This window comes from Grammomys surdaster, unplaced genomic scaffold (genome assembly GCF_004785775.1).
Source record: "Grammomys surdaster isolate TR1022 unplaced genomic scaffold, NIH_TR_1.0 125769, whole genome shotgun sequence".
Taxonomy (NCBI): Eukaryota; Metazoa; Chordata; class Mammalia; order Rodentia; family Muridae; genus Grammomys; species Grammomys surdaster.
This window is the reverse complement of record NW_021620600.1, coordinates 1,633,936-1,653,898: the sequence shown is the minus strand read 5'-3', so window position 1 is coordinate 1,653,898 and position 19,963 is coordinate 1,633,936. Positions and strand designations below refer to the sequence as shown.

The window sequence follows — 19,963 nt, the reverse complement described above, 5'->3', positions numbered from 1 at the left end:
ACTCACAGTCCTCCCCACACTCACAGTCCTCCCTACACTCACAGTCCAGGCCTCAGTTTCTATGAAATGAACTTAACAGTCTGGCCAGGAAGATACTTGTGATGACAGGACCTGGGCAGAGGGTGAGGACATGAATTCGGCACCTTCTCCTCAGCCAAGCTATGGCCACAAGCGTCTCCCCTCTAACTCTGAATGCACTACTCCTGTTACTCCTGCCCCAGGAGTATTCCAATGAGAGGCTGAAGCAGACCAATGAGATGCTCCGGGGCATCAAGCTGCTCAAGCTGTACGCGTGGGAGAACATCTTCTGCTCCAGGGTGGAGATGACACGCAAGAAGGAAATGACCAGCCTCAGGGCCTTCGCCATCTACACCTCCATCTCCAGTGAGTGCCCCTGCCTGCAAGCCTAGGGTGTCTGACATGGGTGGTGGGCAGGTTAGGGAACCCAGTAGTCATAGTCATAGTCCCCTTGACTATGTTGGCGGACTCCCAGAGATCAGCGTTCTTTTTAAAGTATCTCCTTTACTGTTTCTAAGTATGTGTATGTGTGGGCATGCGCATGTGAGTGCAGGTGCCTTTGAGGACCAGCGATGTGGATCTCCCCAGAGCTGGAGTTACAGGCAGCCATGACCTGCCTAATGTGACTGGTGGAGACTGAACTGGGATCTTCTTCAAGTGCAGATCCTCTTCCAGAGCCATCTTGCTAGCCCAGAAATTAGTATTTGTAATTCACTTGTGCAAATGTGTCCTGAGAGCCTGCTGTGAGTGGGGCTCCATGCTAGCTCTTAATACACACCAGTGAAAAGGAAAGATGACCCCGCATATGAATAGCAAGGGTAGCAAGGATTTTCTGATTCCTCCGAGCATGAATATTTTTCAGGGTCAGAAGGACCTGTCACTGCCCCAGGGAAGCTGTCATCTCCTTGGGGTATGCAGAGATATCCATACAGACCAAGCTAGCCTTTTCCTCTGCAGAAAACCGTGTAGTTTGTATGTGTAGAGATACACATGAATCAAGTGCAAAGAACTAGTTGAACATTGAGCTAACTCATAGCAAAGAAGTTAAAATCCACCAGAGAAAATTCACCATCAAAGAGAGTACCGTCAGGTTCAAAACCATAAGAGAGGGCTATGGAGACAGCTCAGTGGGTGAAGTGGCCACTGTGCCAGAGTGCAGACCTGAGTTTGAGTTACCAGGACCCACAAAGAGCCAAGCAATCACATATGTCTGTAACTTCGATGCTCCTGTGTTGATTGGGAAGCAGAGACCAGAGAATCCCTGCACTCATGAGCCTGCTAGACAGCCATATGCGGGGCAGACAGCAAGAGACCCTGTCAGAAACAAGGTAGAAGCTGAGAACTGATGCTAGAGACTGTCCTGAGACCTCTGTGCATGGGATGTGTGCACCAGCACTCATACTCAAGAGCACCGGCACCAACACGTGCATACCATGCACACGCACAATATACATGCACACACATGGACACACAAACACCATACATACACACATTTATACTCACATGCACAGCATACACACACACACATAAATATACACTTGTGCGCATGCGCACACACCCACACACCATACACACCCTACATGCACACACACAAACATGGACATACACACACACCATACACACCATCCACAAATACGAAACGACAAAATCCATGAAGAGAACCAGGTATGGTGATACACACCTGTAATCTTTCAGAACTTGGGAGGTAGAGGCAGATCACGAGTTCAAAGCCATCCTCAGCTGTACAGTGAGTTTGAGGCCTAAGCTTTTTTAAACCCTGTCTCAAAGTAAAACAAACAACAATAAACAAAGAATAAAGTAATTTTTTTTCTTAATGCTTTGAAATAGTAAGTCACCCAAAAGCTAATAAAGTTAGCATGCTTGGTATAACTAGGGAGTGTTTTGTTGTTTTTGTTGTTGTTGTTGTTTAAGATCCAAAAGCAACGAGGCTACATAAGGAGATCATCAGGGGAAGAAAACAAAAAAGAACATTCTAGAAGTTAAAGTTTTAGTTATTGAAGTTGACTCAGTGTACATTCCCCTGGCCAGAAGGAGGCTGCATGAAGGTCAGGTGATCCTAAGGCTCTGGTCCAAGTCTGATTCACAGCTGATGCTAAGTCATTCCTCCACGGACCTACCCCATGACGGCTGATTTTCCAGCCCATTATTGGGATGTAGACAAGTAGCCACTGGCAGGACTCAGTTCACTTCCCTGACCTGCCCAAGTTAACAGTCATTTTGTTAAGAACGGCTCTGCCCACGAGAGAAAGAGGGAGGGGGAGGGAGTAAAGAAGAGGAAGGAAGGAAGGGAAGAAGGAAGGAAGGAAGGAAGGAAGGAAGGAAGGAGTAATGCAGTTCAATGCACAGGTTAATCAAATTAATATAGCTAAAGAGAGACTTTGTGATTTAGAGACCATACTGTGAAAATTATATAGGATTTAACAAGAAAGGACAATAGAAGACGTTTCCTGCAATGTGGGCGCCTGCTTTACACGTGGGAAACTGAGGTTCAGGGGGCGTGTGTTTCAGAGGCCCCTGTAGAGTTAGCAGTGCCACTCCATAGTAGACCCTATGGAGTCTCCACATGTTATTCCAGAATGCCAAGGAGCTATATGGAGTGAAAGGGTTGGGACACTGTGGTGTATCATGAGGCTGTGTTCTCTGTGGAGACAGTCTTGAACAGGCTGTAACAGGAGTAGGAGACGGTGAAGAAACTCAGAGAGATGGTCAGTACTAACCACTGCCTTCACAGGAAATGGCTTCGTTTTCTTTGGGGGATGGGGCAGGGCTTTTGATCAGGGTTTTTACTCTTTAGTACAGTCTGACCTAGAGCTCACTGTATAGCCCAGGGTGGGCCTTTAACTCACAGACTCCTCCTGCTTCAGCCTCCAAGCATTCAATCTCAATGCTGGGATTGCAGGCTTGAACCATCACACTCTGGTAAAAGTGTTTCTTGTCGGGGTGCTCTGGGGTGGTGAGTTGGGGGCTGTAATGGAGGACATGATAGGAATGTCTCCTAGAAAGACTCTTTATAAGGTTCATGGAGAGTAGAAATGTTAGCCCAGGTCATCTATGTGTTCTGGCATTTGTGCTGCCTAGAGGGAGGGTCTTATGGATCCACGTGGTCACCACTCATCACGAGGAAAACTTGGTCCTGAACACCATGGGTAGTCACAGCTCCCCACCCCTACCTGGACTGGCTATATTATGGTATCTGATATCTCAGACAGAGCCCGGTCCAGTCAGCGGTGGCTAGGTCATCTACCATAAATGGCATATGTGTGTTCACATAGGAAGGCTTAAGACCCAGTTGTCTCAGAATAGAGCCATGGTCACAGCCAAGTTCCTGGTCTTCATTTCATCTTCCATGAGATGGGGGTGTTAGAACAGACATCTAGAGGAGCCAGTGTCCCAGAGCCAGGCCCCCTTCTGCCTTGTCTTCATCGGTTCTGCCTGCCTGCCCAGCCTCAAACTGGTGTATTATCTTATCTCTACCCTGAGTACAGCCTGGTGAGAGATAAAGAAACAGATACTGAGGAACAAGATTGGTGGGGGGAACTTCTCCCCATAGCTAGGAGACACCCTAGCTCAGATAATGAGGCAGATTCCCCATGGCCGACATAGAGAGGAGGAAGAAAAACAGCAAGGAACTCGAGGTCTGGGTCCCCAAAATTCCAGGCATAGTGAAGGGTCCTTGGGAGGGGAATTAAAAAGGCAATACTGTCATTATTCTAATTGTACTTATGCATGGACTACTACATGATAATTCATGGTGCATGCACTGCGTGATGATTAAATCAAAGCGGCTAGCATTTCCATCCCTTTAAGCATTTTGTGTGTAAATTTTGACTGACATAAAATAATCATACATATTTATGAGATACAGTTGAAGTTCCAATATGTGCTCAGAATGTGCATGAGGTGTTGAGAATGTGCACATATCAAACCAGGTCACTAATGGACCCACCTCCTTGCCGTTGTCCCTATTAAGCTCTTCAGAGATACTCATTAGTCATTCAGAAAATATATGAGAAGTCATTGTGAGCTATAGTCCCCAAACTGTGCACGAGAGCGCTAGAAAAGTAAGCCAGACACAAAAAAACAGCTAGGGCGAGTCCTCCCTCACGCAGAAGCTTTAAAAAGTCAGCCACGGGGCTGGGGAAATGGAGTGTTAGTGAAGTACTCGCTGCAGGAGCCCGAGGGCCTGAGTCTGATTTCCAGCATGCATATCCCAAACAGCAAGTGGGGCCTGCGCTTTCCAGCCCAGCGCTGGGAAGACATAAAGAGGCAGTTCCCTGAAGTGGACTGGCCAGCCAGCCTGGCTTAGTCGGCAAGCCCAGATCCCATGGAGAGGCCTGTCTCAAACAAACAAAAAGTAAACAGTGGATGCCTCTCAAGGAGTGACAACACACACACACACACACGCACACACGCACACACGCACACACGCACACACGCACACATGCTCACGTGCACGCACGCACATCAGTTTCAATGATTGGAAACAGTGGAGATAGGAGGGCGGTGGAAAACTACCCAGTGGATATAAAAGCACAGCTCCAAGCAGCTCTCCTGTCCTTCAGCAGAATTCGGAAAGCCCACACTGTTTGAGTGGCATATTTGCCCTTGCTGGGATGTTTCTTCCAAGAGGGAGTGGTTGGGTAGAGGCGTCTCCTAGCTGCAGACGCGTGCTTCGTGCTTCAAGTGAGTTCTTGCTGTCCTCTCCCTGGGCTCCAGGGCTTTCTGTTTCCAGGGATCAAGGTACAGGTCATTAGGCTGAGCTAATGGGAATCTCATGTTCTCACCCTTAGCGCCAGCCATGGAGTCCTGGCAACGTGACAGAGCCCTGGTGTTTTGTCTCCAGACGGGGCCCGTCCTGGGGATGCTGGATGGGTTTCCAGTCGGGTTGAATGCATACCCTGCAGGCAGGCTGTGTGGCAGACATGATTCCTTCTGACATGTTGTGATGGTTTCACTGACAGGTCACCAAACTATCTGGTGTCCTTCCCTGGCAGCTCATAGGGGAGCGACTCAAAGGCACAGGAACTCCACATTCAGCCATTTGCAGAGGAGTGAGAGTCAGCCAGCCAAAGTGCCACAGTCCATCTCAGGCCCATGGCAGAGCTCTCTCTCTCTCTGCTGAATTTTACTGAAGCCCTGAGCGTGAGGAAGGGGTGGGCATGGTACACACAGTCCTAGGGGACATTGGCGATGACTATCAGTAGTGACAGTGCAGATGCTAGAGCCACGAGGTCAGTCCAAGATGCCCCTGTCTTTTGTGTCATTCGTGTGGCCCTGTGGCTTCATTTCTTTCAAGTGCTTATGGACTGTCTTACTTACCAACTGTCTCCAATGTGTCAGGCCCTGTGTTTGGCACTGGATGAAAAGACACACTGGCCCTAGCCAGATGTTGTTTATGATTATTGGGAAAGCCCACCATGAAACAGTGCAGTGATTGACAAGGACTAAAGGAGACATTCTGGATGCACATAAAAGTTATGAGTTGTACCCAACCTAGTCCTAGAGGTGGTAGGTGTCAGAATGCCTTCTGGAGGTGACCTGTAGTGGTTCTCTAGGATAACCATAAGTTACCCAGGTGAGGAAGAAATATCCAGGCAAAAAGGCCTTGAGGTAGCAAAAAACAGTGGTGGAATACATCTCAACCATCCTTCCTTCAGTAGGAGCCCAACTCATACAAAACTGTGTCATGGGTGAGGCTGCTGGGTTTACTCCTGGGGCAGGGAGCCATGGAAGGAGCTTAGGTAGACTAAAGATGTGATTGCCATCTCTGTCAACACTCTGTGCCTGTCTGGGATCCAGACAGACAATGTGACAGTCTCAGGTTGTGTCTTGAAAATCAAAAGGTCAGAGAATCAATTCAGCCATATGTGAGGCCTGGGGATAGCATCTGCAGGGCACAGCACAGTGTCTGCCCACACTCCACGTACTGCCTGTCTTATGACCCTGTTTCCCTCTGGCCTCATCAGTGGAAGCCGAAGATTTTTGGTTTGTCTTTGTTTGTATCTTTGTCTTTTTGAGACCATTTCTTACAGCTGGCCTGGAACTTGCAATGTAGCTGAGGGTAGCCTTGAACTCTGATTCCATTGATTCTCAGTGCTCAGATTCCAGGCGTGCACCCCACACCCAGCTCCTGGTCCCCTCCTTTTCCCAGCTCTTCTCCTTCATTACCTGTCCTTCCTTCTGCCAATCAGAGCAGCCACTGAGGGTCACTCGTGTGTCCCCTGACCTGGTTTGACAGGGGGGTCGGCTGAGGAGTAAGGAGAGTCCTTAGCCTTGCAACAGAAGACAGTCCTGCCGGGAGCCTCTGATGCACTTCTGTAGCCTCCAGCAACCGGGTACCAGGCCCCCGCTCTCCTCTCCACTCTGCTGACTCTGCTGACAATCAGATGAGATGGAAAATAGCCCCATGTTTTTCAAAACACATTTCCCTTCCTCCCAGCACAGCTTGCAGCTAGGACCAGGCTGAGTGCCCGCCCTCTGGCCTCCCTCCACAGGACGCAAAGCTGGAGTTAACCAGTGCACAAACGGCCGCTGTGCCTCCCTGGCACATGTCTCCTGAAATATTTATGGTAACTTAGGAAATTAAAAGCTTCTGGTATTACGGTGTCAGGCTGGTGCCCACAAGACCAAGCTGCATTCTTTGAACAAAGCCAGAGGAGCCCGGGTGGGCTGTCTTCTTTGCAGTGGGAGTGGGGAAGGCTAACACAACGTTTGGCTGGGGATAAAGACTGCAGTGGGGGGAGGTGCTAAAAAATAATCGTTGAATGGAATGAGTAGCTCCTAACAGATCTTTTTACCATATCCTCATCCTGTACCACTGTAGACAGGCATCGCTTTCATAGTGGCTTTTAAGGCCTGGACACACGAGATTACTCTTACCCTAACGAGCTAGGTGACATACACCTGCTGTCCTTGTACTCCACTATAGAGATAAAAAATCAAAGAGTTTGAAGTCATCTTTAGTTACACAATGAACTCAAAGTCAACCTGAAATACATGAGACCCTGTCTCAGTCAAAAACCACACACACACACACACACACACACACACACTTACATACACATGCTCAAACACACACAGACACAAACACACATTCACATATACACACATACACACATTCTCACACATACACATACATACATACATACATACATACATACACCCACAGATATACACATACACTCAAACTCACACCCAAACATGTACTGTTCTAATTTGCTTTCTGCTACTTTAATAAATTCCATGACCAAAAGCAAAGTTGGGAGGGGAGTGGAGATATATTTCTGCTTGCACTTCCGGGTCACAGTTCATCACAGCAAAAGGCAGGCCAGGAACCCCAGCAAGAGCTTGAAGCAGGAACCATAGGGGGACCACTGTCTGCTCATGCTCAGCTAGGCACACTTGCCTATGGATGGTGCCACCCACAGTGGGCTGGGCCCTCTCCTACAAAACATCTGTAGAAGGCAGTCTCACAGATAAGGCCATAGTCCTTCTGATCAGCAGTTCTTCAGGGGAGACTCTGTTTTCTGGGGTAACTTTGTGTCAAGTGGACCATAAAAGCAAACCAAGACGTACACCGACCGTTCTACCTCCTCCTTCACGTGATGTCACTCAGCCCACAAGTTCATGCTTCTCACACCTAAAATTGAGAGCTGTCGTGTTCTTCAGTCTTTGTGTTTTGTTTTTGTTCTTTTGTTTTTTAACGGATCAAAGGGAATCACCCACTCTGTACCAGAGTTAGAGAGAAATCTATTCTCCATTGTATTTCCCACCTCTTCTACCACTGTAGAAACCTGCGAGGCTGTGTGTGGCCCAGGAAAATGGGACCTCAGGTCTTCACCCCACAACAGTCACCTGACTACTTGCCTATTCCCCTCCCCCTAGTTATCTGCCATACTCAGAGGACAGTGTCCCAGCCCCAGCCCCCTAGTCTACATCACTGACACCCCCAAGGTGGCTACATCCTTCCCAGGGTGATGAACTGAGTTTCTGAGAGGCATTTGCAGTACAGCAGCTGGTGATGCCCTTCCCCCAGCTCCCACACCACGGGAGACTTGGAAACTCCTGCAGTGGTCATCCTTCGAGGCAAGGGAGAAGGAACTGGGGAATCACATTCTCAATCCTCTCCTGCAACGGCCAGCACAGCACAGAAATTAATTCTGTCACACGCGGGCTCCACACTGCCGCATCAGCTCCAAAATGTTCATTTTTAATTTATTTATAGCTTGTCTCATTCCTCAAAGGAGTCCAGGCATCTCTAAAAATAAAGACAATAAAACAGAAAAATATACATATTTTTAAAAATCATGACCAGGGGAAACATGGATCAGAATGAAATATCAATTATCACACACTTTCTGCCTGCCAAGTGTCCCCCAGAGGTACTTACTGTCACTTGCTAAGGTGCCCACCCCTATTGGAAGTTTCCAGCCTGCCTCATTCTGGGTGGTTTGCTGCTACAGTTGAGCTGTGTTTTACGGTGATGGCGCTGAGGTTGCACCATCTTGCTGGTATGATAGCCTTCCTGTCTCTTGAGTGATTATTCAGGATGAACGGCCAGGATGTGGAGTACAGGGTCAGAAGGTCGGAACTACTCTGTCACTCTGGATATGCAGCTCTAGATTGCTTTTTCTGTGAGTTGTATCAATCCCTGATCTAAACTGCAGCCCCTGCTGCAGCGAGGATAGAGAGCCCTTGGATCGGGGCAGGGCTGGAATGGTGGGACACAGATGCTCCTGCCACAACTCCTTCTTGTTAGTCTTATCTTGATGGACTAGAGACTGGCAGAAGAGAAGCATGGGTCCTGAGGGTATCTTGGCTCTGAAGGCAAGAGTAATGCTATTTTGGGTGTGGGGCTACATGGCTGACGACAAGCAAGGGTGCAGGCCTGACAGGTGTGTGTTTTCCCCAGACAGTTGTGGCTATACTTTGTCCTATCCCAGACCCTCAGTACCATGGGTGTAACTAGTAATGATTCTACCCCTGAAATAAACCATAAGTTAGCAGTGTGCTGCCATCATAAGGGTGCAATGTCAGGAAGGGAAGTTGGAACATGGCCATAGTACTAGTATTGATCAAATGCCTACGAGTCTCACAGAAAGACTATCACTGCTTGGGGACTTCAGCCATAATACCAGGGTATTGCCATCTCTCTTTTCAGATTAGAAACTCAGGAGGCAGAGGTAGAGTAACCTCTTGAGTTCAAGGTCAGCCTGGTCTACAAAGCTAATTCGAGGACAGCCAGAGAAACCCTGTCTTGAAAAACCAAACCAAACACACAGATTAGAAATTCCCCCAGAAAAGATAGAGCTGCCTTTCCTGCCTACTTGACAACTCTCCCCAGAACTTTGTTCTCTGTCTTCCCATCAGTGGCTGGGAGAACAGTACTTATCTCCGTCTTCTGAGGAGAAGCCTTTGAGTGCAAGAACCACACACGCCCTTCCACCAGATTGGGATTCTCTCTGAAGCAGTGGCCACAGCTCCCAGCATCTCTGTGGGAACTAGCTGCTGCAGGCTTCGTGCAGTAAAGGCACGGAGGCAGGGTCTAAACTTCAAAGCTGCAAAGACTTTGCTGTTTAGCACACAGCACCATATACAGTAGCTAAGCTTTCAGACTTGGCTACAGCCCCCCGCCTCCTGGTCTTTGGGCTTTAATCTAGGTAATTGCAGAACCAGCCTCTGCCACTCCTTTCCCCAGCTTTGCCTGGAGGAATGAGAGAAGGGTGTATGGGAACCTGAGGCCACACTTTGGGTTGAGTTAGTTAATTTGTGTATGTGCATACATGTACACACACATACACCATGGCACACATGTGGGAGTGAAAGGCCAAACAGTGGGGATCCATTCTGTCTACCTTGTGGGCCTCAGGGACTGAATTCAGGCTGTCAGGATGGGTGGCACTACCCACTAAGCTATCCTACCAGCCCCTGAGAGAATGAGGAAGGGGCCTCTACTCCAGATAGCAGCTAGCCAACCTGAGCATGGAGTCTAAGCCCTAGATCTAAGGAAGACCCCCCATTTGTGCCCTAAGTCTCCAACTCCTCAGTCTGAAGGAGTTTGAAATCCCTCCCAAGAGCCATAGCAGACTAGAAAGCTTCTGCACTGCACACGGCTATGCAGGGGCTGAAACTATAGGAAGGAGCAGCCTACGGGGCCCCTGAGACAAAAGCTGCTTACAGCTCAGCCCTGCAGCTGTGTGTCAATTCTACCATGAGATTTTCTTCACTGCCTCTTCATGGTGCAAAAGCAAGGGCAGAAGGAAGAGGAACAAGAAGCCCCAGAGAAGCATGAGACGGAACTGCAAATGCCCTCTCTGCTGATGAGCCCAGCAAGCTGAGCCTCCACTCAGCTGTGCTACCCTGGCCGTCATGGCCACCTTGTTCTCCTTCCTCCCCTAACCTCACCTTGTGCTTCCTTCACAGTTTTCATGAACACAGCTATCCCCATTGCTGCCGTCCTCATCGTAAGTGGACCGTTCTCCTCTGCACAGGGCTGGGGAGGGGACAGGTGGAGAGACATCCAGGTTCCACCCTCTTGCAGGAGGATCTCAAAAGCTGTGTCCAGGTGTGAGGGTGAATGCGGACATACTCCCTCCACACAGATGGGGCGCTGTCTCAGGTCCTGGGGGATAAGGAATGTACTTAGAGAAATAAAATCTTCTCTTAAAAACAGCTACTGGGACTGGGGATGAGGCTCAGCCGGTACAGTGCGTGGATAGTATACACAAAGCCCTGAGCTCCACGAACTGGGCATGGTGGCACATTCTGTACTCCGAGCACTTGGCAGGAGTGTCAGTTCAGAGTCACTTTTGGCTACATAGTAAGTTCAAGGCCAGCCTGGGCTACATAAGACCTTGTCTCAAAAAAAAAAAAAGAGGTAGGGGAAGAAGAGAAGGGGTCACTATATTGTCTATGGAATTTTAAAGTGGCTGTCTACTTGTTAACACAAAAATGGCACCCATCTGTTGTGGAAATTGATGGGACCATCAGGAAGAAGAGTCAAAACAGAGGTAAAAGCCCCACACCCCACTCAGCATCTACAGGGTGTTTCTTTCTCATCCTTTTAAAAGCAGATGATATGTCACTTCTACAGAAATAGGACCGTGTCGCAAACACAGTTGTATAACCTGCTTTTTTAGATTTAGGAACATGCCACGCACAGCTCCCGTACCTTGGACAGACATGAGATGCCTCTGTGCAAAGCTGCGCACAAGCCTAGCTGTGGAGGCCGATCACATGCCCTACAGCAAGGCCTGTGGATCCCTGGGGTCCCCCTCGCCTCCAGTCTCCCTCTGTGTCTGCTCCAAGACTGAGGCTCTTTTAAAAAGATATTGTTCTTTCCCCTGAGGCTGGCATCACTGAGCAGCAGCGCGGAGTGCAAGGCTGCCAGGCAGGCTTGGGAATTCACTTTCAGTGTGATTTATTGAGCTGATTCCTGGCCTGGGCTCTGGGAACTGTGCTACAGAACCAGTCAGGACCAGTCAGGTAGCCAGGGACAGACCCAGGGAGGCGATGCTGTACCAACTATTTTTACATTTTCGCCAGACAGAGGACTAGGGAAACTAGCACCCAGAATTCTGAGTGGAACCGGGGCAAATCCAACCCCAGGACTCCTCCCTGCTTCTTCCTGGCACAGAGGAGTGGGACCAGGAGGGAGCAGCCCCACCCCTAGCATGAGTCCTGAGTTTTCTGGGGACATTTCCATGGGATGACTGAGGAAGACGGCTCATCAGCTCTCAGGCTTCCTTTCCAGAGCCTTGGGCTTTGGGCGTGGGAGGGGAAATGGACTCATACCCTGGATCACCCTGTCCACCTGTGCTTTCTCCACAGACCTTCGTGGGCCACGTCAGCTTCTTCAAAGAGTCAGACTTCTCGCCCTCTGTGGCCTTTGCCTCTCTGTCTCTCTTCCACATCCTGGTCACACCGCTGTTCCTGCTGTCTAGTGTGGTTCGATCCACTGTCAAGGCCCTAGTGAGGTAAGAGAAGGGCCCTAGAGAGGACATCCAAGAGCTGTCCATCACAGGCCATACCTCTGTGCTCTGGCCTCTTTTGAGCAGCTGCTATGGGAAGACTCTATAGCGCTTATCTAGCAATTAGCACAATGTCTGGCCTATAGTACCTGCTCCTCAAGCAGTAGCTCTTAACCCAAGTGATCTTAACATAGCCAACCTTAACTAGTTTAACTAGTAAAGCCCAGCATCAACCACCCTTATCCTACAACTAACCATCTTTAACAATAAACAAACACAAACCAAACAAACTTCCAATCCAGACTACTCCAGATTGCTGGTCAAACTTTAAAAAAAAAAAAAAAAAAAAAAGAATGTCTTAGGGACTGTGGTGCATCAAGGTAGTATGCTACCCTAGTATAGGCAAAGCCTGGATTTCAATCTTCATCACTGATGATAGATAGATAGATAGATAGATAGATAGATAGATAGATAGATAGATAGATATGCTTGGGTATGGTATGCATACCTGTAACTCCAAAATGTAGGAAACAGAAGCAGGAGGGTAAGGAATTTGAAGCTGTCCTTAGCTATACTACTAAGTTTGAGACTAACCTGGGCTACATGAAACCCTGCCTCGAAACAAAACAATACAAAAAAGAAAATTGGGCAAAGGGTGAAGGGGCATCAAGATGATGTAGTGGAAAAAGATGCTTGCTGCCAAGCCTGGTGACATAAGTTCAATCCCCAAGGCCCACATGGTAGGAGAAAAATCACTCCTTAAAGCTGTTTATAGCACGTGTATCTCCTAGACTTTACTATACAAAATAAATGAAAACATATTATTTAAAGTCCTGGTAACATTTGTAACCTAGTCCTATGGAGCTGCTCACTGAGCACCCCCTGCCACATGGCTTTGGTAGGACACACATAGGACCAGGCACCCAGTGAGAGCTGTTTTCTCAGCTCAGGCCTCCTTCTCTGCCTTCCTCTGCCCCTCAGGGGTGATGGGTATCTCTTTGCTTCCTCTGCAGTGTGCAAAAGCTGAGTGAGTTCCTGTCCAGTGCAGAGATACGTGAGGAACAATGTGCCCCCCGAGAGCCTGCACCCCAAGGCCAAGCGGGCAAGTACCAGGCAGTGGTAAGTGCCCAACCTCCCCCTGCTATTCCCAATTTCATCTAAGTCCTGAAGCGTGTGTCCACCCACACTAGGCCTTTACATTTTACCCAGAAGAGGTCCTCCCAGCCCAGAGGCCCTCACCTCCTAACCATCCACAGCCCCTCAAGGTAGTGAACCGCAAGCGCCCAGCCCGGGAAGAGGTTCGAGACCTCTTGGGCCCACTGCAGAGGCTGACCCCCAGCATGGATGGAGATGCTGACAACTTCTGTGTCCAGGTGAGTCCTCAACCTTGTATCCACACTCCCAGCCCCAGAGCCATCTTCCAAGAGAAGCTTAACACCTTCAAGACCCAGAACCTGAGTTCTGAGTCCTCTATCCAAAGGCCTCCTTGCCTGGAGGAATCCTGAAGCAAAGCACATTTCCACCGCACTCAGCAGAAGAACTCCCTCCTTACACTCCCCAGGGTACCTTAGATAGGGCTTAATCCCTGCTGTCCGCCCGGAAGCATTCCGAGGATTAGAAATATTATTCACTGATCTTCATAGGAGAGGGGAGACGGGGACACGCCACACTGACAACCGCCTTGCCTCTCTCTCCTCTTCTGCACCATGGCGGGGATGGACAATGAAGATCATTGGAGGCTTCTTCACCTGGACCCCTGATGGAATCCCCACCCTGTCCAACATCACCATCCGCATCCCCCGAGGTATGGGCCACTTCACCTTTCCAGATGTGTCCTTATGTCCCAACAGAGAGGAAAAGCCAAATCAATTTTGTCTTGTTTGCTGAGTACCTGCTCTCTACCGTCTAGCTGGGCAATCTGAGATCTAAATTCTAAACAGAAACAGACTATAGCCAAGATCAGGTCAAGACACCTTGATGTCAAACCATCTGTTGCCAGTGATATCTTAACAAGTGTCAGACTTGAGTGTTCTAGGAGGATTATGGAAATGGAGGTTCTGAACACAGCCATGTTCCCATCAGGCTGGTGGCATAGGTGGGAACCACGCTGGCACTTTGGGAGGACTAAGGGAGTACCAGGGAGCACTTCAGGGGAGGAGGTGCAAAGCAGAGAATGTCAGAAGTGGAGAAAGGACCTGGGAAGCCAGAGAACACTTGTCAATTTCAGAAGGAAAACCTCTGGAGTAGGGAACCCCTTAGAGTTTCTGGGAAAGGAGGGTGGAGTTGAGGGCCCAGAGCTAAGTGCACGAGTCCATTTGTTCTTCTGGGTGAGAGCTGTTCAGACTCCAACCAGCTTCCATCCCATTTACTGCCCTCCATTGCCATAGGCCAGCTGACCATGATTGTGGGGCAGGTGGGCTGCGGCAAGTCCTCGCTCCTTCTGGCCACCCTAGGGGAGATGCAGAAGGTCTCCGGGGCTGTCTTCTGGAACAGGTAATGTTTGATTCTCTCCCTGCGACCATCCCTTTCTGTGGAGGGTATACCATTCATTTATTGAATGCCTCCGTGCATTGAGTGGACACTTGGTAAATGCTATTGTTTGTCCTATAGCGTCATCATTAGTGTCCATTAAACCCTCGCTGTGAGATGCGTCGGGTTCTTTGCACAATTCCATGCGCGAATGAATACCAGCAGAGCATTGCTACCAATTCTCACTTTGTAGAGGACAGCTGTATTTGCCTTAATTCACACAACTAGCAAGAGGCATAGCGGAGATTCAAACTTGGTTCTGCTCACTCTTAAATCTCATGTTTCCTGGGCTATATTTCTTCCCAGCCAACATTGGTTCCAGGCTTTTCGTCAGCAAAGCAGACTGGGACCGTTCAGGGTGTGTGTGGAGGGCCCAGAAGTAACCCAGGCAAACACTGGTTTCCAAAGATCACTATCTTAATTAAAGAGCCAGAACCTTACGCTGAGTCCATCATGAATCTATTATTTATGCCCACCTACTTCTAAAAGGCAGTGAAATTAGCTGCTGAGAGAGGGCTATCAAATGGAATCTTTAAAAGGCTGGAGAAGGAACACTGAGAAATGAAGAGACTGGAGAGGTGTTCAGAACCTGAACAGGAGATAACTGCAGCCACCCCCACAAAGCCTGGCTCTGTGCCCTGCCATCACCAAGGGAAAGTGGTGCCCAAGTCCCCCAGCCGGAGTTCACAGCTCTTATTCAGGATGGGGGTCTGCAGCCAGTTGAACAGGGGGCCAGCTTGCCCTACAGGTTTTTTTTAAAAAAAGGAAATTAGTTTTCTTTTTTTTTTTTTAAGGAAATTATGGAAGATGAAAGGTTTCGATAAACCTGGGCAGAAAGCTGAGCAGAGAGAATTGACCACAGGCTTTACACTCACGATATCTTTTTTTCCAAACTGCCCCTGAATGTCCCCCAGCAGTAACAAGTCTCCCTCCCTGCTGTGGCCATGGGCTGGCAGGTTAGCCCTTTGGGTTCCCTGATGGGTCCTGTTTGGGAGCAGAAGTGGCCCTGCCTGCCTCCCTCACCATCTTGCAGCAAGGCTCTCCAGTTTGAGTTCACACTGCTAGCTTTGATACAGCAGCTCCTCGAGGCTTCCGGTGAAGGCATTGCCTTTTAGCCATGTATCTGTGACAATACAGAATCTTCGGTGAACTGTGAGCTGAAGAAAGCAGCCAGTGCTTGTCCGGTCTCTTAGCAAAGGACCTCACCAAAGCCATCCACTTCATGGCAGCAGCAACTGAGGCTCTTGGAATTTGGGTCACTTTCCGTCAGCGTGTTGGAGCAGGACCCTAGAGTTGGTCCTGTTCCTAGAAAATTAGTCTCTAAACTCCATGTTGAAGACAGTCAGGGTTCAGCTTCTCCCTAGGGTAAACCTTTTCTAGAAGAGATTACAGAGTTCAACCCTGGAGTTACCCTGGAGTTCCCAGGACTGTACCCCTCACAGCTCCCAAGCCAAAATGTCTCTGAGCCTAGCTTCTCCCTCCCTCTCTTCACTTTCTACCCCACTCCCAACCCCCACATCATCACACTAGCTCCTCTGACCACCAGAGGTAGCAGATGACATACCAGGGATTCAGCCGGTTCTGCTTGGCCTCTACCTCTCCTCCAGGATGCTTCAGTGCTTGGGGTCTAACTGCTGCCCCTCTCTCTGCCCCAGCCAAGGCATGCGAGGAGCCAAAGCTGAGCCTTTTGGGTCATCAGGCACCTTCAGTGTCTCCACCTGTCCCCTCACCCTGTTCTTCCCCCTCAAGAAATGAGAACCAGTGAAGTGAAGCAGGTTACACAGTATTTGTGGCCTAAGTAGAATTTGCAGCTAAGTGGGCACCTGTGAGCTTCCACTGTGTGCTAAAAGGACCCGAGAGTTTCAGGAAAAAGTAACTTCTCACCTGATGACCCAAAAGTTATCAGCCTGTTTGCTCTGTCACAGGCACACACACACACACACACACACACACACACACCCTTCACAGACCCACTACATGAATCCTGAGGCTTTGAGCTCATCAAAACCCACCGTTCTCAGTGGATGTCCAGGCCCATTTGAGGCCAGGAGGAAGGCTGAGGCTCCAAGATTCTTGTTCCTCAGAACCCACCTTGCTCTCCTCCATGGGCTAGCTCCCTCCCCCTAGGCATAGCAAGCTAACCTGTAGCCATCCCTAGGCTATGAGAACCCATTCCTGGCTCAATTTGAGCCTTGACTTCTCCATACCAATACATTCCACCATCGTATACTGACCCCACCTATGATGCCAGACCCTGTGCCCAGCCACAGAATGCAATGATAGTTAAGACTTGGCTCCTTACTGGGTGTGGTGGTGGCCCATGCCTTTAGTCCCAGCACTCAGAGGCAGAGATAGGCAGATCTCTGTGATCTCAAGGCCAGCCTGATTTACAGAGCAAGTCTCAAGGCAGCCACCCCTGTCTCAAAAAACAAAAAGGAAAGGCAGGAAAAGCAGTGACACCAGAGCACCAGAGAACGAAGAGCTCTGTGGTCCAGAGGTGGGGGGGGGGGGGACTCTGAGAAGCTCCTTGCAGACAGGTGTGAGCTCTCATTGAATGGAAAAGGCAGGGGTGGAAGAGGAAGGTACCCCGATGAGGTCGCTGAACGGGCAAAGGCTTGCTGATGCTAAAGAACATGGCTCTGGGTGCCTGGTGTGTGGGATTCGGTGATGAGGGACGGATGAAGTGAGCCTGCCATGATTAGACATAGCAGGCATGAGATATACCATGGAGCTTAAAGGCTGTAGAACTGCCTTAGACAGAGGATGATGGAGTGGGGAAAGGGACCAGGGGGCAGGCCAGTTAGGAGTTCATTAAAATGGCTCTGAGAGAGTCTAAACTGATGTGACTCAGTTGGTTTCATTTGCTCTGAAAAACCCAGTCTCCATCCGGACACCCATCTCGGGGTAATGAGCTAAGAATGGGAGCTAAGAATGTTGAATGCTTCTCACTCCTGAGAGGAGACCCAAACCCAAGACACTGGACCTCGGGTCTTCTGAGAGATGGTGCGCTTTCAAAGTGAGCCAAGAACAAAATAGCCTTTAACCTGGAGACCCCTCCTGATAATGTCTACAGCATGCCTACAGCCAGAGGCAAGGACCATTATCAGGGCCAAACCCTGGTGACCAGGAGGCCAGAAAGCCAGGGGTGCACAGGGCAGGAAGCTGGGAGATTAGGGAGGTGCAGCACTGAGAACGCTCTGGGGAGATAGAGCTCGGCTTGTTGGTGCAACTGCTCATTTATTCCTGCAAGGACCACATGAGCTGAGTACAGCTGAGCCGGCAGGAGCAGATGCTCTGGGGCAAGCTGCCTGAGATCAGATTTGATCTGTGTGTTTTGGAAAATTCCATAAGCGTCCTGTACCAGTTTCCCCTTTTAACCCACGGGGGCGATGAGAGGATTAACCTAGCATGTAGCAGGAGCCCTAGGAATATTATGATAAAGGTTATTAGTTAGCCATGCCCTTCCTTGCCAAGAGCAAAATTCCCATACTGTACCCTAGCCTGTCTCCCAGGAGAGATCATAGTAAGCTCCCTAGGGACAAGAACCACATTTTATTTTTCTCTCTGAATCCATAGTCACTTTAGCAAATGAATTTATTTACAAATGAATGAACCAGGGATAGCTAGGGACTGTGTTGATGTGTCTCTCTCCCATAAGCCTTTGCTCAAGTTGCTCCCTAACCCAAGCTTCTGCACCCACATTGGGGAGGAGCCAGCCCTGAGACTGCACCCAGCATTCTGCTGTGATCAGTCATGTGGCTCTCTCTGAACTCGTTAATGACCCAGCTTTCTCTAAAAGCTTCTCCATTTAACTAAGGGGAAGGATACGTCAGGCAGTTAGGACTATGTAGAAGGGGCCCCATGATGGAGAGCTGTCCTGAGCAGACCCCGGTTCTGGATCTCCCACATGCTCCCTTTCATGAGTCATCATCCCTCCCTGGCTTACTGACTCAGTGAACTGTCAGCCTGGGAGTTTGCAAACTACCTGTGTAATCTCTAAGAAGAAAACATGCTAATAAAAGTCAATATTAGCAGACACGCTCAGGTACGATCCTTTTCTCGGGAAGTGGAAAATAATGCCATCAGTCCCTACACTAGTGTGACTTCTAATGTCCCCAAAAGCCATCAGGAAGTAGATCTCAGGAAAACACAGTGTGAGGAAAAGATTCCCATGAGGAAGTACAAATCTGATTTTCCCAGGACTGTTACCTTCTCTCTGCCATCTGTTCAGGCACCCACATGTGACCTGTCAGCGTGTCTGCTTATGCCTAATAATGGTCTCCCTTGCTGTGGGACTTTCTCAGAGCCTGCCTATTGGTTTGTGGTGTTTGGCTCAAAGTTGTCTGACTCCCACCCTTACATGTACCCAAATGTGCTAAGGAGATACTGGTGCCTCCTCAATCTCCTGGAGGCAGCCAATGGGCAAGAGACTGGAGTAGGACCAGCCAGGCTTGGGAACCTGGTGGCCTCCTGAGTTCTGACTGTGCCACTTCCTTCCTCCATGATCTCAGGCAGGTGACATCATCTTCCTGGAACTTACTTTCTTAAGCAGTGAAAAATACCCTGCCCTTTGCATCTCAGAGATCTGGCCTTGGCAGCCACTACACAGGGGGCCGTGAGTGGGAGGAAATGCTTCAGGACAGTCACAGGCCTGCAGGAGGGAGGAACAGTGGACAATAGAGGCCCTCTGAGTCCTAACCTCATCTCCCCCTTTAAGTCATTGTCGAATCTTGAATGAATGCTGAGGGCCATGATTTACTCTGCACTGTTGTAATCAGAATAGCTGAGAAACTCATTTAAGGGAGGAAAACAAATTGTTTTGGGTCATAGTTATAACCCTTTGCATCTCTGTGAGCTTGAGGCCCAGCCTGGTCTGCACAGGAGTTCCAGGTCAGCCAGGGCCACATAATGAGAGACACTCTGCCTTTAAAACAAGCAAACAAAATCCATAGCCTTTGGCCCAGTTGATTTGGGTGGGCATATGTCATGGCAGCCGGGAAGGATGAAAGAGTGGACAGCTTCGTGGTTCGAGGGAAGCAGAGGGAGAGAGGGTATAAAGAAGACAGGGACAAGATAGTCATAAGGTCCCACCCTAGTGACCCACTTCCTCCAGCTAGGTCCCACTTCCAGCTAGGTTCTTCCCAGCATCTACAACCTCCCTAAATAGTACTACCAAATGGGGACCCAGTGTTCAGTACACGAGCCTGTGGGGAACATTTTATATTCAGAGCACACTGCACACGGAGGCACATGGTTCTCCCTCTGTCTGCACTGTGTCAGACAAGCACAGGGTAGAAGGGCAATCCCCCTGCCAAGCCCTGCACTTTCCACAGACACACACACCAAGCTCTTCACTCCTCGCTGGGCTAGTTTCTGTACTGCTAAAGCGCTCTCTCTCTCTCTCTCTCTCTCTCTCTCTCTCTCTC

The 19,963-nt window shown here is 49.3% G+C and overlaps 1 protein-coding gene across 6 annotated transcripts in view; it reads left to right on the top strand.

Annotated features, from left to right (window-relative positions):
• Abcc8 (ATP binding cassette subfamily C member 8) overlaps positions 1 to 19,963 on the top strand; it is a 77,427-nt gene that overhangs the window by 31,498 nt on the left and 25,966 nt on the right. For 3 of the 6 annotated variants that reach the window (XM_028788902.1, XM_028788899.1, XM_028788900.1), the window contains exons 10-17: positions 222 to 384; positions 10,462 to 10,502; positions 11,869 to 12,014; positions 13,022 to 13,127; positions 13,265 to 13,381; positions 13,737 to 13,812; positions 14,396 to 14,501; positions 16,310 to 16,312. In XM_028788902.1, the coding sequence (XP_028644735.1) occupies positions 222 to 384; positions 10,462 to 10,502; positions 11,869 to 12,014; positions 13,022 to 13,127; positions 13,265 to 13,381; positions 13,737 to 13,812; positions 14,396 to 14,501; positions 16,310 to 16,312 (758 nt within the window). Of the gene's footprint in view, positions 1 to 221; positions 385 to 10,461; positions 10,503 to 11,868; positions 12,015 to 13,021; positions 13,132 to 13,220; positions 13,382 to 13,736; positions 13,813 to 14,395; positions 14,502 to 16,309; positions 16,313 to 19,963 lie in introns of all 6 variants that reach the window. The other 3 variants (XM_028788897.1, XM_028788898.1, XM_028788896.1) reach the window with 2 other exon arrangements.